Consider the following 26,233-nt stretch of genomic DNA (forward strand, 5'->3'; position numbering starts at 1 on the left):
AGAACTGGAGAGTGTGATGCTAAGGGAAATAAGTCATACAGAGAAAGACAGACACCGTATGTTTTCACTCTTATGTGGATCCTGAGAAACTTAACTGAAGACCATGAGGGAGGGGAAGGAAAAAAAGGTTAGAGAGGGAGGGAGCAAAAACATAAGAGACTCTTAAAAACTGAGAACAAACTGAGGGTTGATGGGGGGTGGGAGGAAGGGGAGGGTGGGTGAGGGGTACTGAGGAAGGCACCTGTTGGGATGAGCACTGGGTGTTGTATGGAAACCAATTTGACAATAAATTTTGTATTAAAAGAAAGAAAGAAAGAAGGAGTGTGAGATAAACATTTACAATTTTAAATATGGTGACCAGGACACTGTGGCTGAGACTGTAACCTCAGCAGAAACATGAAAGATGAAACACAGTGACCTAAAAAGAAGCTCATCACTCTTAAATGAAATAATGAAGGACTTTTAAATGAAGTAACAAAGGACTTTTAAAATAAGATTAAGTCCATCTCAATAAGGTACTATTATCAAATAAAATATGGAACATTAAAAATACATAATGGACTCTGAAATACAGAGAACAAACTGAGGGTTATTGGGAGTAGGGAAAATGGGTGATGGGCATTAAGGAGGGCACTTGTTGGGATGAACACTGGGTGTTATATTTAAGTGATGAATCACTAGATTCTACTCCTGAAGCCAAGACTACACTGTATGTTATCTACATTGAGATAGATAGATAGATAAATAAATAAATAAATAAATAAAACATTTGTAAGTGTAATGTGTGTGTGTATGAATAATATATATAGCTTCAAAACAGACTGTAGAAAATATATTCCACTTAAGTAAGCAGTATCTTTATTTTTATTTTCTTATTTAAATTCAAGTTAGTTAACATACAGTGTAGTCTAGGCTTCAGGAGTAGAACCCAGTGATTCATCTCTTACATATGACATGAAACACAGTGTTCTTCCCCCCAAAATTCCCTCCTTAATGCCCATCACCCATTTAACCTATCCCTCCATGCCACCCCCCAGAAACCCTCAGTTTATTCTCTGTATTTAAGGCTCTCTTATGGTTTCACAATTGCAACAAAACCCGCAAGATATCCAGGAATAAACCTAACCAAAGAGGTAAAAGATCTATATGCTGAAAACTTTAGAAAGCTTATGAAAGAAACAGAAGAAGACTCAAAGAAATGGAAAAGCTTCTATGCTCATGGAGGAAAGAACAAATATTGTTAAAATGTCTATACTACCCAAAGCAATCTAAACATTCAATGCAATCCCTATCAAAATAACACCAGAATTCTTTTTTCAACGTTTTTTTTTTTTTAATTTATTTTTGGGACAGAGAGAGACATAGCATGAACGGGGGAGGGGCAGAGAGAGAGGGAGACACAGAATCGGAAACAGGCTCCGGGCTCCGAGCCATCAGCCCAGAGCCTGACGCGGGGCTCGAACTCACGGACCGTGAGATCGTGACCTGGCTGAAGTCGGACGCTTAACCTACTGCGCCACCCAGGCGCCCCAATAACACCAGAATTCTTCACAGAGATAGAACAAACAATCAGAAAATTTGTATGGAACCACAAAAGACCCCAAATAGCCAAAGGAATGTTGAAAAAGAAAAGGAAAGCTGGAGGCATCATAATTCTGGACGTTAAGCTATATTACAAAACTGTAGTCATCAAGACAGTATGGTAGTGGCATAAACACAGACACATAGATCAATGTACTAGAACAGAGAACCCAGAAGTGGACCCACAAATGTATGGCCAGCTAATCTTTAACAAAGCAGGAAAGAACATCCAATGTAAGAAAGTCTCTTCAGCAAGTGGTGTTGGGAAAACTGGACATTGACATGCAGAAGAATGAAACTGGACCACTGTCTTACACCATACACAAAGTAAATTCAAAATGGATGAAAAACCTAAACATGAGACAGGAAACCATGTGACTCCTACAAGATAACATAGGTAGCAACTTCTTTAACCTCGGCCACAGCAACGTCTTACTTAACATGTTTCCAGAGGCAAGGGAAAGAGAAGCAAAAATGAATTACTGGGACCTCATCAAGATAAAAAGCTTCTGCATTGCAAAGAAACAATCAACAAAATAAAAGGCAACTGATGGAATGGGAGAAGATATTTGCAAATCACATATATCAGATAAGGGTTAGTGTTCAAAATCTATAAAGAACTTAGCAAACTCAACACCCAAAAAACAAATAATCCAGTGAAGAAATGGGCAGAAGACATGAATAGACACTTTTCCAAAGAAGACATCCACATGCTAACAGACACATGAAAAGATGCTCAATATCACTCATAATGATGGAAATACAAATCAAAACCACAATGATACCACGTCACACCTCTCAGAATGGCTAAAATTAACTACTCAGAAAAAAACAGATATTGGCAAGGATGTGGAGAAAAAGGAACTCTTTTGCATTGTTGGTGGGAATGCAAATTGGTACAGACACTCTGGAAAACAGTATGGAGGTTCCTCAAAAAATTAAAAATAGAACTACCCTACAATCCAGCAATTGCACTACTAGGTATTCATCCAAAGGATAGAAAAAAATGTTGATCTGAAGGGCAAATGCACCCCAATGTTTATGGCAGTACTATCAGCAATAACCAAGTTATGGCAACAGCCAAAATGTCCATCAACTGACGAATGGATAAAGAAGATGTGGTTTATATACACATGGAATACTACTTGGCAATGAGAAAGAATGAAATCTGACCATTTATAGCAACATGGATGGAACTGGAGACTGTTATGCTAAGTGAAATAAGTCAGGCAGAGAAAGACAGATACCATATGCTTTCACTCATATGTGGATCTTGAGAAACTTGACAGAAGACCAGGGGGAGAGCAAGGGGGAAAAAAAAAGTTACAGAGAGGGAAGGAGGCAAACCATTAAGAGACTCTTAAATACCGAGAACAAATTGAGGGTTGATGGGGGGTGGGAGGGAGGGGAAAGTGGATGATGGTTATTGAGGAGGGCACCTGTGGGATGAGCACTGGGTGTTGTATGGAAGCCAATTTGACAATAAACTATATATATATTTTTCAATATATGAAATTTATTGTCAAATTGGCTTCCATACAACACCCAGTGCTCATCCCAAAAGGTGCCCTCCTCAATACCCATCACCCACCTTCCCCTCCATCCCTCCCACCCCCAATCAACCCTCAGTTTGTTCTCAGTTTTTCAGAGTCTCTTATGCTTTGGCTCTCTCCCACTCTAACCTCTTTTTTTTTTTCCTTCCCCTCCCCCATGGGTTTCTGTTAAGTTTCTCAGGATCCACATAAGAGTGAAAACATATGGTATCTGTCTTTCTCTGTATGAATTATTTCACTTAGCATCACACTCTCCAATGCCATCCACGTTGCTACAAAGGGCCATATTTCCTTCTTTCTCATTGCCATGTAGTACTCCATTGTGTATAAAAACCACAATTTCTTTACCCATTCATCAGTTGATGGGCATTTAGGCTGTTTCCACAATTTGGCTATTGTTGAGAGTGCTGCTATAAACATTGGGGTACAAGTGCCCCTATTCAACAGTACTCCTGTATCCCTTGGGTAAATTCCTAGCAGTGCTACTGCTGGGTCATAGGGTAGGTCTATTTTTAATTTTCTGAGGAACCTCCACACTGTTTTCCAGAGCGGCTGCACCAGTTTGCATTCCCACCAACAGTGCAAGAGGGTTCTCGTTTCTCCACATCCTCTCCAGCATCTATAGTCTCCTGATTTCTTCATTTTGGCCACTCTGACTGACGTGAGGTGATACCTGAGTGTGGTTTTGATTTGTATTTCCCTGATGAGGAGCGACGTTGAGCATCTTTTCATGAGCCTGTTGACCATCTGGATGTCTTCTTTACAGAAGTGTCTATTCATGTTTTGTGCCCATTTCTTCACTGGATTATTTGTTTTTCCGGTATGGAGTTTGGTGAGCTCTTTATAGATTGTGGATACTAGCCCTTTGTCCGATATGTCACTTGCAAATATCTTTTCCCATTCCGTTGGTTGCCTTTTAGTTTTGTTGATTGTTTCTTTGCTGTGCAGAAGCTTTTTATCTTCATAAGGTCCCAATAGTTCATTTTCACTTTTAATTTCCTTGCCTTTGAGATCAGAGAGGTCTTTTCCTGTTTTCTCCTCTAGGGTTTTGATGGTTTCCTGTCTCACATTCAGGTCCTTCATCCATTTTGAGTTTATTTTTGTGAATGGTGTAAGAAAGTGGTCTAGTTTCATTCTTCTGTATGTTGCTGTCCAGCTCTCCCAGCACCCTTTGTTAAAGACACTGTCTTTTTTCCATTGGATATTCTTTCCTGCTTTGTCAAAGATGAGTTGGCCATACGTTTGTGGGTCTAGTTCTGGGGTTTCTATTCTATTCCATTGGTCTATGTGTCTGTTTTTGTGCCAATACCATGCTGTCTTGATGATTACAGCTTTGTAGTAGAAGCTAAAGTCTGGGATTGTGATGCCTCCTGCTTTGGTCTTCTTCTTCAAAATTACTTTGGCTATTCGGGGCCTTTTGTGGTTCCATATGAATTTTAGGATTGCTTGTTCTAGCTTTGAGAAGAATGCTGGTGCAATTTTGATTGGGATTGCATTGAATGTGTAGATAGCTTTGGGTAGTATTGACATTTTGACAATATTTATTCTTCCAACCCCTGAGCATGGAATGTTTTTCCATTTCTTTATATCTTCTTCCATTTCCTTCATAAGCTTTCTATAGTTTTCAGCATACAGATCTGTTACATCTTTGGTTAGATTTATTCCTAGGTATTTTATGCTTCTTGGTGCAATTGTGAATGGGATCAGTGTCTTTATTTGTCTTTCTGTTGCTTCATTATTAGTGTATAAGAATGCAACTGATTTCTGTACATTGATTTTGTATCCTGCAACTTTGCTGAATTCATGTATCAGTTCTAGCAGACTTTTGGTGGAGTCTATCAGGATATTATCATGTCATCTGCAAAAAGTGAAAGAAAGATTGACTTCATCTTTGCCAATTTTGATGCCTTTGATTTCCTTTTGTTGTCTGATTGCTGATGCTAGCACTTCCAACACTATGTTAAACAACAGTGGTGAGAGTGGGCATCCCTGTCGTGTTCCTGATCTCAGGCGGAAAGCTCTCAGTTTTTCCCCATTAAGGATGATATTAGCTGTGGGCTTTTCATAAATGGCTTTTATGATGTTTAAGTATGTTCCTTCTATCCCGACTTTCTCGAGGGTTTTTATTAAGAAAGGATGCTGAATTTTGTCAAATGCTTTTTCTGCATCGATTGCCAGGATCATATGGTTCTTATCTTTTATTAATGTGATGTATCACGTTGATTGATTTGCGAATGTTGAACCAACCCTGCATCCCAGGAATGAATCCCACTTGATCATGGTGAATAATTCTTTTTATAAGCTGTTGAAATCGATTTGCTAGTATCTTATTGAGAGTTTTTGCATCCATTTTCATCAGGGATATTGGCCTGCAGTTCTCTTTTTTTACTGGGTCTCTGTTTGGTTTAGGAATCAAAGTAATACTGGCTTCTTAGAATCAGTCTGGAAGTTGTCCTTCCCTTTATATTTCTTGGAATAGCTTGAGAAGGATAGGTATTATCTCTGCTTTAAATGTCTGGTAGAATTCCCCAGGGAAGCCATCTGGTCCTGGACTCTTATTTTGGGGGAGATTTTTGATAACTGATTCAATTTCTTCGCTGGTTATGGTTCTGTTCAAGCTTTCTATTTCCTCCTGTTTGAGTTTTGGAAGAGTGTGGGTGTTTAGGAATTTGTCCATTTCTTCCAGATTGTCCAGTTGTTGGCATATATTTTTTCATAGTATTCCCTGATAATTGCTTGTATTTCTGAGGGATTGTTTGTAATAATTCCATTTTCATTCCTGATTTTATCTATATGGGTCGTCTCCCTTTTCTTTTTGAGAAGCCTGGCTAGAGGTTTATCAGGTTTTTTTTTTTTTTTTTTTCAAAAAACCAACTCTTGATTTCATTGATCTGCTCTACAGTTTTTTTAGATTCTATATTGTTTATTTCTGCTCTGACCTTTATTATTTCTCTTCTTCTGCTGGGTTTGGGGTGTCTTTGCTGTTCTGCTTCTATTTTCTTTAGGTGTGCTGTTAGATTTTGTATTTGGGATTTTTCTTGTTTCTTGAGATAGGCCTGGATTGCAATGTATTTTCCTTTCAGGACTGCCTTCGCTGCATCCCAAAGCATTTGGATTGTTGTATTTTCATTTTCGTGTCTTTCCATATATTTTTAAATTTTTTCTCTAATTGCCTGGTTGACCCATTCATTCTTTAGTAGGGTGTTCTTTAACCTCCATGCTTTTGGAGGTTTTCCAGACTTTTTCTGTGGTTGATTTCAAGCTTCATCGCATTGTGGTCCGAAAGTATGCATGGTATGATCTCAATTCTTGTATACTTATGAAGGGCTGTTTTGTGACCCAGTATGTGATCTATCTTGGAGAATGTTGCATGTGCACTTGAGAAGAAAGTATTTTCTGTTGCTTTGGGATGCAGAGTTTTAAATATATCTGTCAAGTCCATATGATCCAATGTATCATTGTTTCTTTATTTGTTTCTTTATTGACCATGTGTCTAGATGATCTATCCATTGTTGTAAGTGGGGTATTAAAGTCCCCTGCAATTACCACATTCTTATCAATAAGGTTGCTTATGTTTGTGAGTAATTGTTTTATATATTTGGGGGCTCCCGTATTCGGCGCATAGACATTTATAATTGTTAGTTCTTCTTGATGGATAGACCCTGTAATTATTATATAATGCCCTTCTTCATCTCATGTTACAACCTTTAATTTAAAGTCTAGTTTGTCTGATATAAGTATGGCTACTCCAGCTTTCTTTTGGCTTCCAGTAGCATGATAAATAGTTCTCCATCCCCTCACTTTCAATCTGAAAGTGTCTTCAGGTCTAAAATGAGTCTCTTGTAGACAACATTAGATGGGTCTTGTTTTTTATCCATTATGATACTCTATGTCTTTTGGTTGGCACATTTAGTCCATTTCCATTCAGTGTTATTATAGAAAAATATGGGTTTAGAGTCATTGTGATGTCTGTAGGTTTCATGCTTGTAGCGATGTCTCTGGTACTTTGTCTCACAGGATCTCCCTTAGGATTTCTTGTAGGGCTGGTTTAGTGGTGATGAATTCCTTCAGTTTTTGTTTGTTTGGGAAGACCTTTGTCTCTCCTTCTATTCTAAATGACAGATTTGCTGGATAGAGGATTCTCGGCTGCATATTTTTTCTGTTCATCACATTGAAGATTTCCTGCCATCCCTTTCTGGCCTGCCAAGTTTCAGTAGAGAGATCCGTCACGAGTCTTATCGGTCTCCCTTTATATGTTAGAGCACGTTTATCCCTAGCTGCTTTCAGAATTTTCTCTTTATCCTCGTATTTTGCCAGTTTCTCTATGATATGTCGTGCAGAAGATTGATTCAAGTTACGTCTGAAGGGAGTTCTCTGTGCCTCTTGGATTTCAGTGCCTTTTTCCTTCCCTAGATCAGGGAGGTCCTCAGCTATTATTTCTTCAAGTACACCTTCAGCACCTTTCCCTCTCTCTTCCTCCTCTGGAATACCAATTATGCGTAGATTATTTCTCTTTAGTGCATCACTTAGTTCTCTAATTTTCCCCTCATACTCCTGGATTTTTTTATCTCTCTTTTTCTCAGCTTCTTCTTTTTCCATAATTTTATCTTCTAGTTCACCTATTCTCTCCTCTGCCTCTTCAATCCGAACTGTGGTCGTCTCCATTTTATTTTGTAGCTCATTAATAGCATTATTTAGCTCCTCCTGGCTGTTCCTTAGTCCCTTGATCTCTGTAGCAATAGATTCTCTGCTGTCCTTTTTACTGTTTTCAAGCCCAGCGATTAATTTTATGACTATTATTCTAAATTCACTTTCTGTTATATTGTTTAAATCGTTTTTGATCAATTCGTTAGCTGTCATTATTGCCTGGAGGGTTTTTTGAGGGGAATTCTTCTGTTTCGTCATTTTGGATAGTCCCTGGAGTGGTGCAGATCTGCAGGGCACTTCCTCTGTGCTGTCTTGAATAACTTGCATTGGTGGGCGGGGCCACAGTCAGACCTGATGTCTGCCCCCAGCCCACCCTGGGTCTACAGTCAGACTGGTGTGCACCTTCTCTTCCCCTCTCCTAGGGGCGGGATTCACTGTGGGGTGGCGTGCCCCATCTGGGCTACTTGCACACTGCCTGGCTTGTGGTGCTGGGGATCTGGCGTATTAGCTGGGGTGGATCGGCAAGGTGCACAGGGTTGGGAGGGGCAGGCTCAGCTCGCTTTTCCTTCGGAGATCTGCTTCAGGAGGGGCCCTGTGGCACTGGGATTGAGTCAGACCCGCCGGAGGGGTGGCTCCACAGAAGCACAGCGTTGGGTGTTTGCGCGGTGCAAACAAGTTCTGTGATGGGAACTGGTTCCCTTTGGGATTTTGGCTGGGGGATGGGCGAGGGAGATGGCGTTGGCAAGCGCCTTTGTTCCCCGCCATGCTGAGCTCTGTCGTCCGGGGCTCAACAACTCTCCCTCCCGTTCTCCTCCAGCCCTCCCGCTCTCCGAGCAGGGCTGTTAACTTATAACCTTCCAGATGTTAAGTCCCGCTTGCTGTCCGAACACACTCCTTCTGGCCCCTCCGCTTTTGCAAGCCAGACTCTGGGGCTCTGCTTTGCCAGGGGCTTCCCCTCTGCCCTGGCTCCCTCCCGCCAGTCCGTGTAGTGCGCATCGCCTCTCCGCCCTTCCTACCCTCTTCCATGGGCCTCTTGTCTACGCTTGGCTCCAGAAAATCCGTTCTGCTAGTCTTCTGGTGGTTTTCTGGGTTATTTAGGCAGGTGTGGGTGGAATCTAAGTGATCCACAGGACGTGGTGAGCCCAGTGTCCTCCTACGCCGCCGTCTTCCCGACAAAAATTTTAAGAAATTAAAAAAAAAATTTGTTGTTTCTGTGTCCAAGAAAGGGAGAAGAAAGAAAAAACAATGTAAGTATAAACAGAAGCAAAGAAAATGAACAAGCAAACAGGATGAAATCCAAATGAAGCTGCATCCTGTTCCCTTAGAACTTATACTTTGGAGCACACTTTAGTCCGTAGACTAAGCAGGTGGAAGGGATTTGTGCTGGTCTTCTGGGGGATGTGTCTGGAGGGCACAGGAGCATGGAGCTTGGTGTAGTGGCTCTGTTTGCCACTTGGTGGTGCTTCTTAGCTCACTGTGGTCTATCCATGAGGTAAAAGTGGCTTCACCCAGCTCTCTAGTCTCTGGCTTGGAAATTTTGTGCCCTCACAGACACACTATCAAGCACCCCTCCTTTATCTCAGGCTTCCGTCTGCTCCCCACCTTTACCCTGTATCCAAGCTGTCTGCCTGCCAGGTGTTACTTCGCTCTAGAGTTTTATCTGAGATGGGGCTGTGTTTCAAAACACAGCACTTCAGAGACCCCTGTGGCTTTGGACCCGTTCTGATTCTCTGGAGGAGGGTTTTGCCAAGCAATGGCAAGTCCTGGCTTGTCCCTGAAAATGTTGTGCAGCAGCAGAGGCTTAGAGTTTATGGTAAATCAGATTACACAACTGGCACCAAGTTTTGCTGTACTCTGGGGTCTTTGTTCCAATATCGGTAAATGTGGCAGCTCTCCATGGTCTGCCAGGACTTTTGCCTGTGGAGAAACCATATGGCCTCTACCAAATGCACTCCAAGCTGGGGAACTGCTTCTCCCTGTGTGGTACACGGACCCCTCAGACCACACTGCCTAATCATGGGAGTTTCCTCTACTTCCTCACCAGAATACCACCAGGCACTGAACTCTGGACCTTTAGATTCTTTGCTCCACTGTTTATAGAATCCTGGTGATGTTAAAACCCTCTCCTTTCTCTTTCTCAATGGTTTTGGGGAACAGATTTCTTGTCTAGTCCCCTGTGTTTTCACTCTTTCTTTCCAGCTTCTTTTGGGGGTAGTGCTTTTCTTGTGTGTTCCAACATGCTGCACTCTCTCCCTTTCTCTTTGTCCTCTCCACAAAAAAGGTTCCCTACCCTCCATGGCTCCGTGGCTTTTCTCTCCTTCAGTTTACCTCTCTGCACTATGTATCTGCCAAGTTGTCTGGCTCAAATTATGCAGATTGTTGCGTTAATCCTCAGATCGATTTCCTAGGTGTTCAAAATGGTTTTATGCTAATATAGCTGCATTTCAGGGGCAAGACAAGCTCAGGGTCTCCATACTACTCTGCCATCTTAACTCGCCCCGCCCTTTAAAAAAATTCTCCTGCATTTATTTTAGCCTTGACAGGAACTAGGGATGATTATGCAGGAAAGCTAAAACTTACCACCAACCTAATTGTACTGTTATTTTAATCTACTGAAGAGCAGGAGTCTCAGTAGAAAAGCATCGTTCAGCCAAAGTGAGACATTCAACTGTCCTGTGGTGTCAAGTGTTCCTAGGTAAATTTTGTACTCTGTGGCCAGTCACTCAAGATTGCTCACTTTGAATGGTGTGTGTTTACTGCCAGCAAACCCAAGAGTGCAGTGTGGTGTCAGAGCAGTGCTAGTGGAGCAGCCTCTAGTGCTAGGAGCTCTGGTCACAGAGCTCATTGGGTTGGCCTGGAGAAAGAAATTAGCATCACATTGATTGTAATCATAGTTCTGCTTTCTGATGATGTGACCCGTTTCATTCTTAGTGCAGAGTTAGCATTCCTGGCTTCATATAATTAGAAACAACTGATTTTGTAGTGGGAGAAAATACTGTACAGTTTTTCCAATTATCTGCATAACAAACGACTCCAAGTCTTAGTGGCTTAAAACAACTGTTTATTATATTTCATTCTTCTCTGGATAGAGTGAGCTCAGTTGGGTGGTTTTCACAGAGGGTTTCTCATGTTGCAGTCAGATTTTGGTAGGGGCTGTAATCTCCTGAAAGTTCTCCTGGGCTAGGGATAGCAACTAAGTTGGCTCACTCACACAGTGGGACTGCTTAATGGAGTGTCTCCTTGTGGCCGTTCCATGCAGCTTGGGCTTTTAACAGCATGACAGCTGGATTCTAAGAGGGAACCTTCCAGAAGGAGCATATATTCCAAGAGACAGGAAGCTGAAGCTGCTGGACAAGTTAAGGACAGCTTCTAGAACTAGCTTTAGCTTCCTGCTGTTGTGTTCAGTTGATCAGAGCAGTCTCAGGGCCTTCCTAGATTCAAAGGTGTGAAGAAACAGACTCTATCTCATACTGGACGCGTGTGAAGGTCACATTTTTGCAGAATAGTATTTGGGATGGGAGTATTGTAGTCATCTTTGGACAGTACGGTCTGTTAGAAACTCTTAATAAATGACTGTTTAATGCCTTAAAGGAGTATATTAGTATATTTTTGCATTGATACTGTATGTGTATGTGTGCATGTATGTGTTGCATAAACACTGTGTGTATGTGTGTATATGTGTGTGCGTAAATATAAATGCATACACATACATATATGTGATACATACATACTTAACATACATGGTATTTCAGCATCAATATACATTATTACCCTTGGCTTAAAAAACACACACAACCACACTTTTAATTAGTGTTCACAAAACTCAAAATCATCTGACAGTTGAACTCTCTACCTCTTGTCGAGGTTGTGTTACCACTCTCTATGGAACTTTTACAACTTCTTCCCTATTCTGAAATCTCTAACACTCCCTCCCACTCTAGTCACTCTCGGCTGATGACCTTGCTTCTTTTTTTCCTTGAGAATAAAGCACCTGGAGGAAAAATTTCGTTTTCCTGTCACCAAATCTCCCAAATGCCTTTGTCATTATCCGTATTCTATGCTTTTCCTCTGTGACAATATATGGAATATCTAGCCTAAGCAGAGCTTCCCTTCTTGGGGACCCATCTCTTCTTGGCTACTCAAAGACTTAATATCTGCATCATCAAATTTTTTTCTTTTTACTATATCATTCCCTTCAGCATACGAGTATCCTGAAATTTTGTTTCATTGAAAAAAAACCCCTCCCCTGATTGCACAGCATTATTCTACTATCTTATTTCTCTGCTTCCAATTACTGAAAATTCTACAAGAGTTGTCTGTGTTCTGTTCCCATTTTTCTTCTCTCCCATTACTCTTGAATTCACTCCAACAATTTCATCAAAATTGCCCTTATAGGTATCAGTGATGGCCACCACAAACCCAAATGCAGTGCTTAACTCTCAGTCTGTATTTTATTTAACTTCTCAGTCAGTGCATTTGACAAAGTCCTCATTAAAACCCTGTATTCACTACACTCCTGCTTTTCCTCTCATCTCACTCCTTTCTCCTTCTTTGTTTCCTGTGCTAGATACTCCTCTAGATGACCTCTAAATACTGGAATTCAATGTCAAACCTAGCATGTTAAAATTGAACATTGTTTCCCTCCTCCAGTCATGCTTCCCAGGCCAAGAAAAAGAGAAATCCTTGACTCCACTCATATCCCACATCTGATATATCCACAGATCCTGACAGCTTTAACCTACAAAACATGTCAAAACCCCAGGCCCTAAAAGTTTTACATTATGCTTCTTACCTTTGTCTAGTCAACTGTAATCCTGTGGATTGTTGTAATAAATAGCCTGCTGACTGGAACCCCTGCCTTCCTTTTTGCCTTTTCGTGGTTTATTCTCAGCAGCACTCAGAGTGATGCTTTCAAGCCTTAATCCTATCACATCATTCTCCCTATCTTCAGTGGCATTCCATCTTGCTTGGAATAAAAGCCAAACCCTTTAACATGGCTTACCAAAGCCCTGCCTGATCTGGTCTCTGGTACTTCTCTGACTGCATCATCACCACTCTCCCCCTTGTTCACTTTGCTGAAGGTACACTGACCTCTCTGTTCTCTCTGAACATGCCAAGTCCACTTCCACATCAAGGCATTTGTTCTTGCTGTTTTTTATGCCTCTAAAACTTCCCCAGTTTTGTTTTCAATTTGTTTTAAATTTGAACTTCCTCAGTTTTCCCAAATGCTGTCACCTTGTTTCATTCAGGTTTCTAGTTAAAGTTCAGCTCCCAAAGAAGCCCACCCTACCTGAAGTATTACCTTCCCCCACTCCCCAGCCAACCCACCCTTTGCCACCCACTATTTCTATTCTGCTATAATTTTATTTTTAGAACTTATCACTACCATTATTTATTTGTCTGCAGCCTGTCTCTGCTCTCTAGAATGAAGCCACGAGAGTAGGGACTTTTTTTTTATATGAAATTTATTGTCAAATTGGTTACCATACAATACCCAGTGTTCATCACAACAGGTGCCCTCCTCAGTGCCCATCACCCACTTTCCCCTCCCTCCCACCCCCCATCAACCCTCAGTTTATTCTCAGTTTTTAAGAGTAGGGTGGGGACTTTTGATCACAACATAGTGATAGCATTCATCAGGTGCTTCATAAGCGTTTGTAATCAAGTGATTGAATAAATGCTTGTGTGTATGTATGCAGTGGATTATTGGGTATGGTTTGATGGGAAAATAATCTAATTTTCTATTTTGAACTTTGGTGGCCCTATTTTATCAAAAATAAATGAATATGCTGGAAGGAGACACCACATTGCCTTTGTTGCTTACCTTAAGATCTCAATATTCTAAATGATATAATTTTCTTAGGCCTTTTTATATGAACTGACAAGGATTTTTAAGTTCATTCTGCCAGCATTGTGTACCATCAAGGTACTTAACTTTTCTTTGTATAAACATTGAGTGAAAAAGGATCTCATGCTATTAGCAATGATGTAGTTAGAGTGCATGATTCCTGAGGTCTTCTATTTAAAAATACTTTGCCTGTGAGGGGCGCCTGAGTGGCTCAGTCAGTTAAGCGTCTGACTTCAGCTCAGGTCATGATCTCATGGTTCATGAGTTAAACCCCCACATTGAGCTCTGTGCTGACAGCTCAGAGCCTGGAGCCTGCTTCAGATTCTGTGTCTCCCTCTCTCACTGCCCCTCCCCTGCTTGCACTCAGTCCCTCTCTCAAAAATAAATAAACATAAAAAAAAATAGTTTCTCTGTGAGATGGATTTTAAAAGTCTAATGCTCCATTAGATGAATTCTAAGTAGCATGAGGTCTTGAACATTTTAATCATAAGATCATTGCCATGAATATTAGCTGATTCTGCTGGTTTGTCATTTACTTTATTATTAATTTTATTTATAGTTAACTTTAATCAAGCTTATTTTGGCAAGTGTCTTTTTAGAGGAAATTCTAGATAGAGGCTTTACTAACCCTATGGTACAGGTTGATCTGACTTTAAAAAGCATTCCTTATAGAAAAGTTACATTCCAAGAGTTTTAATTATCATACAGAATCATGCTTCTCTATAACCGAAAGAGAAACCTAAAAATTTCCAAACCAGGATTGCACTTGTGAGCAAATAAGACTTTAGTTTTTAAATCTATGTTCTTAAGTAAATCTTTTTCATCAAGTATCTACTGTCATGGCATTTACACTTTTTATCTGTTAAAAGCCCTATCATGTCCATAATTAAATTCATTAAGGTGTTTCCATTTAACTCTTACAAAGGTGACATTTTTTATTAAACTGAAAAGAGTTCATATCTTTGACACTAGGGATGCATATTGTTTACAAAAGCTAATTAAAACTAGATGAGGCCTGGAAACCTGGAGTGAATATTACTCCAGAGATTGTGGCTTTTTATTGGAACCTTAGTTCCTTCAAAGTAGGGCAAGTGATTCTCTCTTCCCTTCCCCAACTTGAGTACCCCTCGTAGAGAAACCAGAGATGTTACATACATAGTAACTTCTGACAGGGAAATCAGCTGTAGACTCCTATGAGTCTAACTTTGTGTTCTGATTAAGTTTAGTAACTCTGATTTACTGGAAAATGAATTGTCCAAAATGGAGTAGAGATAAATGGTATTTTGCATGATCCAGAGGAATTGTATTACTTGTTAGATGTTATCTATATAGAGATGTTTAGACAGTAGGAACTAAGTACTTTGTTTTAAGATTCTTAAATATGCTCCTCTTTACATTGCCTTTTTTAGAGATTCAGAGAAATGAACACTTCATAGTTTAACTATTTCTCTTTCTTTTTCATTCTTTTTCCTTATCCCTTTTTCATGTCACCCAAAACCAAAAATGCCCTTTCAGAAACACAAAGTAGATCTTTTCTACAAGCTACGCCATGTGATGAACGAACTTATTGACCTTCGAAGGCAGCTACTGTCTGGTCACCTCACTCAGGATCAGGTGCGGGAGGTTAAGCGGCATATCACCGTGCGCCTGGACTGGGGTAATGAGTAAGTATGAATATCATTTGGGCATTTCAGTTACTTTATGTTAACTCAGTTCTTAAAGAGTTTGAACCTGATCAAAACTCTCTTTAGTGATTAAAAGACATTATTATATTCCGCACTAAGCTTTGATCATTTTTAAGATGAGTAGTTGTTTCTTTTGGTTTAGCAAAGAGCACTTACTGGCTCTACACACTGAAACTCACACAGTTTTTTATTTTATTTTATTTTTTATTTTTTTAAATTTACATCCAAATTAGTTAGCATATAGTGCAACAATGATTTCAAGAGTAGATTCCTTAGTGCCCCTTACCCATTTAGCCCATCCCCCCTCCCACAACCCCTTCAGTAACCCTCAGTTTGTTCTCCATATATCTCAATTTTTATTTTCACTTCTGGAATATTAAATAATTGGACTGCATTATCCTGTGAGGTCTCTTCCAGCTCAAATTCTTTGATTCTAGATCTCAGTAATCAGAGTACATACACTTCTGTTTCATCTTTTAGTATCTTTATTTTTTCATGTGATTTCTGTGTCTTTTACATTTTATAGCCATGCAATTTATCTGAGTATGCATATACTCCAAATGGGAACTGTCTACATTCTCTACTTCAGAATATTCTTAACTAATTTGTCATTCAAAAATAGTCCTGCATTTATGCAAGAGGTATGGTTATTTGTCATATATAGCATTCTAAGACTTTGGCTTGGGAAGCTAGAGTAGATAGTATTCAAATTTTATTTCTTCCTAGATATAATAATTGATACAATTCTCAAGTGATTTTGTCTCATTATCTTAAAATCAAGTCCATTGAACTTTAAAGTGTCCAGGTTGTTTCCTGGTCATACATATACTTTATGTATGTTTTAGTACAAGTCTTTAGCTCCTCACCCTCTCAAGATGTCATTGAAATGAAAAATAAAAAGAATGGGAGGGGGCCTAGCAATAAATGGAATATATGAACTCATTTCTAGAAGCTTGAATGTAGATAGAGTATTAATGATGAAGGAAGCCCAGTATATGTGGAAGAAACTTTAGCTAATGAAAGAGATGTTCTGTCCAGCAGTTTGCAGAATCATGGAGGAGCATACCTTGGTGCTTAAAAAGGCAGGGGGATTGCTTAAAAGTATATAAAAGGAATAACCCACTGCCATGAGTAGAAAAGACTGGCAGCCAGTCGTTTCAGATAAACAAATACAAAGACAGACTTCCTGGGGGAACTGGGCAACAAGAGTGTACTCTGGGACCTTTATTACAAAGCCCTCCATATTGTGTTATGTAAGGGTTTCAAATTGTAATGACCAGATCCCTTCCACTTACCAGAAAGAAACTTTGCTAGTCACCCACCATGTGCAAAAACTCCCCACACTTCTAGTGCTTTTTAAATTGGGATGGACAGGGGCGCCTTGAGGTGGCTTGGTCGGTTAAGCATCCGACTTCGGCTCAGGTCATAATCTTACAGTCCGTGGGTTCGAGCCCCGTGTCAGGCTGTGCTGACAGCTTGGAGCCTGGAGCCTGCTTCAGATTCTGTGTCTCTTTCTCTCTCTGCCCCTCCCCCACTCATGCTCTGTCTCTGTCTCTCAAAAAAATGAATAAACGTTAAAAAAATTTTTTTAATTAAAAAAATAAATATATTGGGATGGACAGTTGAGTATCACCAGGTATTAAAAAAAAAAAGTTAGGGAGGGAGCCAAACCATAAGAGACTCTTAAAAACTGAGAATAAACTGAGGGTTGATGGGGGTGGGAGGGAGGGGAAAGTGCGTGGTGGGCATTGAGGAGGGCACCTGTTGGGATGAGCACTGGGTGTTGTATGGAAGCCAATTTGACAATAAATTTCATATTAAAAAAAAGAAAGAAAAGATTAGATTCATAGTGATATGGTTAAAATAAAAAATAAAAGAAACCAAAAAAAATCCTTCCATAGAGAAGAGAGAAAGACCAGGATAAACAAAATACTTTGCACCATTGGAAGGAAATAACCCGGCCCTCAAGACAACTAGACATTAGTAAAGAACTTAAAAAAAAATCTCTCAGCACCCTCAGAGAGAGTCAAAATCCATTATGTAAAATAAAGTACTCTGAAAAAGAAATAGAGAATGTGATTTCCCAAATAAAACATTCAAAAAGAGAACAGTAAGATAATTTTATGTTATTTCTGGGAAAATAAAACAAAAAGATGGGAAATGTTTGAAAAAAGAAGAGCAATACAAAGGTTCAGTCCAGGGGGCCTAATATCAGATGCTATAATTTCCAGAAAAAGAACACAGGCAATAAAGAGGAGATCCTAAAGAAATTATAGAAGAGAATTTCCCAGAGCCAAAGAGCCAGGAGTCTTGGATTGGAAGATCCCACCAAATACCTAACATAATGAATGGGGGAAAAGCCCAAAATCCACAGCAAGGCATTGTAAGATATTTCAGTATTCCAGGGATGAAGAGAAGATCCTAAAAGGTTTTCAGGCAGGAAAACAAGTCTTCTTACAAAATAATAAGAATCACACCAACCTCAAAAGTTTTATCAGTAATACCAGATTCTGGGATATAATGAAGTAGTATCTTCACAATTCTGTAGGAAATGGTTTGCCAGCCGGAATTGTATTAACAGCAAAACTATCTAATTAAGTGTAAGGGCCAGCTAAAACCATTTTAAAGTATTCATGGAAGTGGAAGTTGCCTTTCATGGCTCCTTTCTTAAGAAGGGACTTGACAAGTGAATGTGTTCTTACAAAAGTGGAACAGCACATTAGGAAGGAGGAAACACAAAATCTAATAAAGTCGATCCAACTCAGAGTGGTGCTGTTCTTCCTTAGAAAAGAAAACAAAAAGTACAACCCTAAATTGGCTATTTGTGAACTTTTGAAGTGACAGAGTTCTGTCCTTGTTTGTTTCATTAAATTAAACCCTCTCTTGACTGTCAGTAGGGTTACCTGGCACACACCACAGACTCCTTGTATGATATAATATGGATTCAGGTGTACCATAGATCAGACAGTATTCTCTAAATCTAACTTCAGCAATAAAAATCTTAGCAAAATACTGTATGTTACATATGGCATAGCTACTGATCCTACTTCCTCAGCCACAAACAGTACTGTTATAAAATGGTATTATATTTATTTAATAAATCAAAGGCAGTAATAATTTCAAAAATAATATTACTATGTGCCAAGCAAATTGTAAACTTGAACCAATGACACCAAGTTGTATATAAATCATTATGTTGCAGTTTAGCTGTAATTATACATACCAGTAAATAAAGAAGAGAAATATTCAAGAAGAGAAAGAGAGAAAGACCAGTGAAGGAAACAATCAGCAAAACTAAAAGGCAACTGACAGAATGGGGGAAGATATTTATAAATGACATATCAGATAAAGGGTTAGTATCTAAAATCTATAAAGAACTTATCAAACTCAACACCCAAAAAACAGATAATCCATTGAAGAAATGGACAAAAGACACTAACTGACACTTCTCCAAAGAACACATCCAGATGGCCAACCGACACATGAAAAAATGCTCAATATCACTCATTGTGGAAATACAAATCAAAACCACAATGAGATACCACATTACACCTGTCAGAAAGGTGAACATTAACAACTCAGGCAACAACAGATGTTGGAGAGGATGTGGAGAAAGAGGATCTCTTTTGCAATGTTGGTGGGAATGCAAGCTGGTGCAGCCACTCTGGAAAGCAGCTACTCTGGAAAACACTCTCAAAAAACTAAAAATAGAACTACCCTATGACCCAGCAATTGCACTATTAAGCATTTATCCATGGGATACAGGTGTGCTGTTTCGAAGGGACACATGCACCCCCATGTTTATAGTAGCACTATCAACAATAGCCAAAGTATGGAAAGAGCCTAAATGTCCATCGATGGATGAATGGATAAAGAAGATGTGGTATATATATAAAATGAAGTATTACTTGGCAATCAAAAAGAATGAAATCTTGCCATTTGCAACTACATGGATGGAACTGGAGGGTATTATGCTAAGTGAAGTTAGAGAAAGACAAAAATCATGACTTCACTATACGAGGACTTTAGGAGACAAAACAAATGAACATAAGGGAAGGGAAACAAAAATAATATAAAAACAGGGAAGGGGACAAAACAGAAGAGACTCATAAATATGGAGAACAAACTGAGGGTTGCTAGAGGGGGTGTGGGAGGGGGGGTTGGCTAAATGGGTAAGGGGCACTAAGGAATCTACTCCTGAAATCATTGTTGTACTATATGCTAACTAATTTAGATGTAAATTTTAAAAAATAAAAAATTAAATTAAAAAAAAAGTTATGTTCTTATATTTTTAGAAACTGAAATATGAAGGGCATAAAACAAAAGTTGTGCTCAAATGAGCTGGCCATTATGTCTGCATAAGTCTGTTCAAAGAGTAAGTCAGTTAATTATATCCTCTCCAAAGGAATTTTAAAATTATTTCTAGTAATGTAATTTTAATGTGTTAATATTTTCAGCACCTTCCATAAAGATGTTACTAGAAGTTTCTTCTCTTTAATCTCACATTATATAGCATAGCTAAATTAAATTTGTGTTAATCCAGGATTGACACATCTTAACTGATCTCTACCTTAGAAAAACACCTAAGGAATGCTTTATTCATAGAATAATTTATGAGATTTTTGTGTTTCTTCTTCAGGTAGAAAGTACAGATTTGAATATAGTCTAAACACTTTATAAGCTGTTGAATTAGGATAATGTTTCTATTGATCATAAATATCAAATGAAACAATCGGTATCTTTTTATTCCAAAGTCTCAACATTAAGACAAATCACCAATAAATACATAATTTCCAGTTCTTCTCTTGTCTTTATCTTCTTCTGTCATATTCTCTCTACACCCCCCCCCCTTTTTGTACCTTCTCTCTCAGATTTTTCATGCATCTTAACCCACCCATATCCCATTCTTCCCGCTTAGTTTTTCCCCTCACCAAGGAAATTCCTTTTAGAGGAAGCAGGACAAGCAGAAGCTTGGGTTGTAGTATGCAGAAAATCCTGCCACCCCATCCCTCACCCCAACAAGTTTCCTCTAAGTAGATTTTAGCTAGGACTCAGAAGGTCTTATGACTCAGTACTTTTCCTTTAAGGACATGGTGATATTTTCCAGCTTTAGGACATCTGAAATTAGCAGAAGTTTCCAGTGACTTCTTAGAGTTACTCTGATACAGGGTGTTGTGCCTGTCAATTAGTAACTTGCCATATCCAAGAAATCTGAGATAACAATGTTTAAAGTATTCATGTGTCAAAATCCTTTGAAGTTATGTTCAAATGGCTAAATTTCTCTCTCCCTTCCTCTCTCACTCTCCCTCTCTCTCCCTCTCTCCCTCCCTCTCTCCCCTCAGTCCTCTCTGTGTCTGTCTCTCTGCATCTGTTTTGCTCATCATCATCCCCTGAACTTAGCACAATACCTGCCCTTGGCAGGCACCATGTGAATGTATCTAATACAACAGGTTTGTTTTTATGCCTGGTGACCACTCATTCACCAATCTGTATTTGTTTCCTCTGGATTGATACACTGACACAAAAATCATCCCTCAAACTATTGTGACTAAATTGATTACAGTCACTTATTAGTACTTAACCGTCATGGTTATTAGTAGAAAATAGCAGGTAGAAGTGGGAATACCATAGGCTCAGAGTAAGACAGACATAGTTTGAGACAAGCCCAACTCTGCTGCCTTAATAGTCCACCTAGTTAACCTCTCTGTACTTTAGTTTTCTCAATTTTAAAATGGATCTAATACTGTCTACTTCCCATAGTGCTTAAAGATGATATATATAAAATGCCTATCCCAAGTAAATGTTCAGTAAAGGGTAGCTGTTATTAGTTATGTCATATTATGTTATTGTATAAATATAAATATACTAGGCTTTCATTAGTGTAGTTATTAGCCATATGATCTCTTTACAATAAGTGTTAGAAAAAGCCAGTACATACAGGAAATCCTAGTATCGCTAGTCTTTCTCAACCAATTTTGGGAGAGAACTAAGTTCTGGCGCCTTAACACATCCATTGTATATGATTAATTAACTTCAAATTATTTTCTATGTTCTGTGGTTTAGATGAGGAACCCCAGAAGAAAAAGATACAATAGAAAATAGAATATAAAACATTCTTACATATATATATATATATATATATGTATGTATTACATATATATATGTAATATATATACATATATATTAGAATGCACATATATATGTGTGTGTGTGTGTGTGTGTGTATATATATATATATATATATATATATAAACATATATATATGATTCAAATAATTTGATACAGAGTTTCAGGACCTTTAAAGAGCTGCACCTGAAAGAATGTAGGACTAGGAATATCTCTTATTCACTCCTGTGTCCATAAGTTCAGCATGAGGCTAGCACAGAGTAGGTGGTAATAAAGTATTGAACTATTGGAATGAATGAGTGATCAGTGCCAGGTGGCAAGACAAGACTAAATGTTTTTGTGAAGAATGTGCACCTATAGGATTAGACTATTTTTGAAAACTCAGCTCTATACTACATCTGTATATAGATATACATAGATGTATTAATTCTCCTGCTTGTGTCCCTCTGTTCAAGAGTCTCTTTTTCAGATATTGTATCTCTTTGATCACCATCCTTGTAATTTAAGCCATATTTTTGTTAATGATGTCACACGTAATTATGATAATTATAACAGCAGTAATAGTTTGCAGTGCCAGACAGTGTGCTAAATGCTTCCATGGATTGATCTTTACAACAGCCTGTGATAGTAGATAAGATAGTGTGGCCTGGTGGAAGAGCCAAAATGCAAACCAGGCAATCTGACACCAGAGCCCATGCTCCTCAGTATTCTGTTGCACTGCCTCCCCATGCTGCAAAGACAGGGAAGAGACTAAATTGACCACTCCCTGCACTTACTGTTCACTATTCTTAGGGTAAACCACTGAGAGAAATAGAAACCTCTTTTCCAGAATAAAATTTGTAGTGAACGAGTGTGGCTTCTCACCATGCAGCATCTCTGCCTTTTTTTCAGTGAGGCCAGTCCTCTGATTTAGCTTTGGAAAACTACTCTTCCTCCTTTGAAGACTATCTCAGTGGAAGGAACTCAGTCTTTGGTTTTTATAAGATCACCCATTAATAATTTTTCTATTGCCTATGATAATGAAATCAAGAAACTAAAAGGAACTGTGCTCTAGTGACAGGGGAGAATCAGTGTGATGAATATGAACATTTGCTTGACTCACAACTGCTGTATTCTCCATACCCAGCACCATTGGTGGGAAATGGTAGGTCCTCAGAGAGTACCTATGGGGTGAGTGGATGGGTGTCTGCATGGATAGTTGAATGGACAAGCAAGCTAAGTGTATCAAAGTGCTAAGACAGAGTGTACATAAATGCCAGTCTCCAGGCATGCCCATTGCTCTGTGTGGTACACAACCACAGAGCACATACACTCAATCCTAGTCCTATTGACTTAGGTCCATTGGAATTTTTTTCTTATGCTGTTGTTTTGAAAACATCTGTTTTGAGTGGAATATGTGCACAGTCTTTTTGTTATTTAATTGTAATATTTAGACTATCATATATTTTGTGAGCACTAATGGTTAAAGAATATGTATAGAATTTTGATTCATTTTTGTATTTAAAATGTTTCAAAAGAAGGACTATAGAAATTTGGGAAATGTTTTTAATGATGAGTTGGATGATTCCACTTCCCTAATGCAAATACTAATGCCATTTAAAAATCTTTCCTCTGTTTTTCTAAATGTATATAAAAGTATTTTAAATACTTTGAGATCATATCTGCAAAATTATCTTTATGGTGTAAATTGCTTTTTATGATAAGAAAGGTAGAAAGGATGTGCTTCACCTTTCTCTTGCTTTCCATGACACTGCTGCTTTTACATCCCTTAAGTGTTAGAAGCCAGAGACCTGAAATATCAGAGAAATTAAGAATAGCTAATATGAGGTGACTGAATGGAATATTTCCTTGATGTAAGAACACAGGATCCCAGTGGTAGAAAAATTAAATCTCTTATCAACTTAAGTATATTCTATAATCAGATTCAATGGCATGGCTTTACCATTAAACTGTAAGCTATCATAGTTAAAGCCAACAGTGTATTACTACTGATCTCAACATGCAAAACTGAGGATTTTGTTTTTTGCACTTAGTACCAAAAATTATTTCTTCTTTAAAAATTCATGTTTTTCTATTAAGGATAATGTAAGTTATAATATATATAATAGAAAAACTTGAGTTTTTATCTTTTAGTAGAAAAATAGATTTCTTCTTTATTCTTGTGTGCTGAAAAGTACCAATCTAAATTTTGATTCTTAATCATGGTAATCGCTTTAGCCTATACAATTAGTATATTTGCTCCCACCTTTTTCATATAGGTTCTTATTTTTATTTTAGCAATCTTACTGCAACTTCTTTAACCTCTTCATATCTTTTCCTATGAATAGGTTATAAATTATAAAGAAAACAAATCTGCATTTTGGATGTACACATAGTTTTATCTTAGATGAGTGGTGCTTTTATGCACAGAAAGAGTCTACGGAATTAGTTTTTCTAGCATCTTCCTTTAAAAAAATTTTTTTGATGTTTATTTATTTTTGATGACAGAGCATGAGAAGGAGAGGGGCAAAAAGAGAAGGAGACACAGAATCCGAAGCAGGCTCCAGGCTCTGAGCTGTCAGCACAGAGCCCAATGCAGGGTTTGAACACAGGAACTGTGAGACCATGACCTGAGCCACAGTTGGTTGCTTAACCGACTGAGCCACCTAAGTGCCCCTGTTTTGCTAGCATTTTCTAAAAGCAGTTCATCATCCAGTTGAAGAGAAAAAAAATATACTCCTTTCATTGTCTATAGAATACTTTTGCGAGATGCAGTGATTCATAACCCTTGTGCTGTAGTATAGGGTGGTCACAGAGCAGCTCTGAAACCCTAAGAATTATTGACTATCTCCTCAGAAAAAATTCGTACATGAATACACACATACTGTTGTAAGCAGTTTTGGGGGCCACAATTCCCTAACTCCATTTGACTCCAGGTTTAGAAAGTAAGAAAGGAGCTAACATTTACTGAATATAAATTATGTTTCATATTTGAACCCAAGATTTCTGGTTCACTGGAGTTATTTTCACTGTTTCATACTAACTGCCAATCAATTGCCAATCACTATCTTTTATTCTTTCCTCCCCAAGTTATACCAGATCTTCTGAATATGGGGATATTTTTTAGGAGTAATACTCCTTGGTTAAACTTTCATCTAAAGTTTCTTAAGATATTGACTAATGTGTGGTAAAGTCTTTACTATAACCAATGTCATATTAATTAAATTGGAAATGAGATAAAAACTCAACTAGGGGCGCCCAGGTGGCTCAGTCAGTTAAGTGTCGACTTCGGCTCAGGTCATGATCGCATGGTTCATGGGTTCAAGCCCCACATCAGGCTCTGTGCTGACAGCCTATTTCGGATTCTGTGTCTCCCTCTCTCTCTGCCCCTCCCTGCTCATGCTCTATCCCTGTCTGTCTCTCAAAAATGAATAAACATTAAAAAAAATTTTTTTTAACTCTTATTCATTTTTGAGAGACAGAGACAGCTTATGAGCGGATGAGGGGCAGAGAGAGAGGGAAACACAAAATCTGAAGCAGGCTCCAGGCTCCAAGCTGTCAGCACAGAGCCTGACGTGGGGCTCAAACTCACAAACTGTGAGATCATGACCTGAGCAAAGTCGGATGCTTAACCAACTGAGCCACCAAGGCGACCCCCCAAAATTTTTTTAACTCAACTAAAACATACATTCTTTGAGTTTGATATCTTTCAGAGGTGATTTTTATGTGTTTGAATTACAAATCTACTTAGATCCTGAATGATTTTTTCATGCTAATGAAAGTAATGCATGACTAAGCCTTGAGCATACTTGTAGGATTGGTAGGATGAGAAAAATGAACATGACTTATCAATGATCTATAGAAAATACATTCTTAATTCAAACAATCTGTTAGAGACATGGTATTGAATAAATTCATTTTTCCATCAGAAGGGGGAACTACTTGGGGATTAAAACTATCACGGTCTTAAAATCCCCAGCCTCATTTATTTACCTAATGGTGAGCACAATTAGCTGTTACTGTATAAAGGCATGTCCCTGCTGGGGTAATGTCTCAACCTCTGTACACAAGGTTATGGCAGATAAGAACTTCTGGGCACATAAAAGGAGATGAGTAATTGAAGGACATGGCATGCTGAGTGTGTTCTTTCTCTTTACTAGGCATTTGGGCCTGGACTTGGTGCCTCGAAAGGACTTTGAAGTAGTGGATTCAGACCAGATTAGTGTCTCAGATCTCTATAAAATGGTAAGAAATCTAACACAGGGTAAGCTTGTTCCTACACACTTCATTATTTCTTCTTTGTTTGTTATTCCTAATTACACTATGAAACAGTATTGCTAAAATTGTTCCTTTGTCTTTGTCCCAGTGTATGTAAGGGATCTTCCTTATTCTGACACTACATATCACCATTGCTTTCTAAATGGAAATACTGTGCAAGGCTGTATTGTAATATCCAGGGATCATTTATCTGTTGGTTTTGCTAGTGAATGGAGCTCCTTCAGCCTGCATCCAAAATTCTGTCCCTCACCACCTCTTAAGAAGGGAAGGTAGTTGAAGCTGTAAAGATCCAGTTTATTGGTTAATGTAGTGATTGAACCTGGAAATAATTTAAAGTATAGTAAGAGATAGACGTGATACATCTTTCGCTGTATATTGGCTGTTACTAAAATGTATTGAGTTAATTGATGATGAAGATTACATTTTACAGACTGAATGAGAAGTAACTAGAGGTAAAAAATTTTAAGGTAAAACAAATAAAGATCAGAAGCCTCAGGTGACTATTAAGCTTAAACTAAGGGACTGGGTAAAATATT

The 26,233-nt window shown here is 38.6% G+C and overlaps 1 protein-coding gene across 1 annotated transcript in view; it reads left to right on the top strand.

Moving 5' to 3' along the window:
* The window catches only part of DOCK3 (dedicator of cytokinesis 3), a 560,028-nt gene that overhangs the window by 321,261 nt on the left and 212,534 nt on the right, over nt 1–26,233 (top strand). The window contains exons 6-7 of the mRNA XM_049640567.1: nt 15,145–15,293; nt 25,580–25,664. Of these exons, the coding sequence (XP_049496524.1) occupies nt 15,145–15,293; nt 25,580–25,664 (234 nt within the window). The remainder of the gene's footprint in view (nt 1–15,144; nt 15,294–25,579; nt 25,665–26,233) is intronic.

This window comes from Panthera uncia, chromosome A2, assembly GCF_023721935.1.
Source record: "Panthera uncia isolate 11264 chromosome A2, Puncia_PCG_1.0, whole genome shotgun sequence".
Classification (NCBI taxonomy): Eukaryota; Metazoa; Chordata; class Mammalia; order Carnivora; family Felidae; genus Panthera; species Panthera uncia.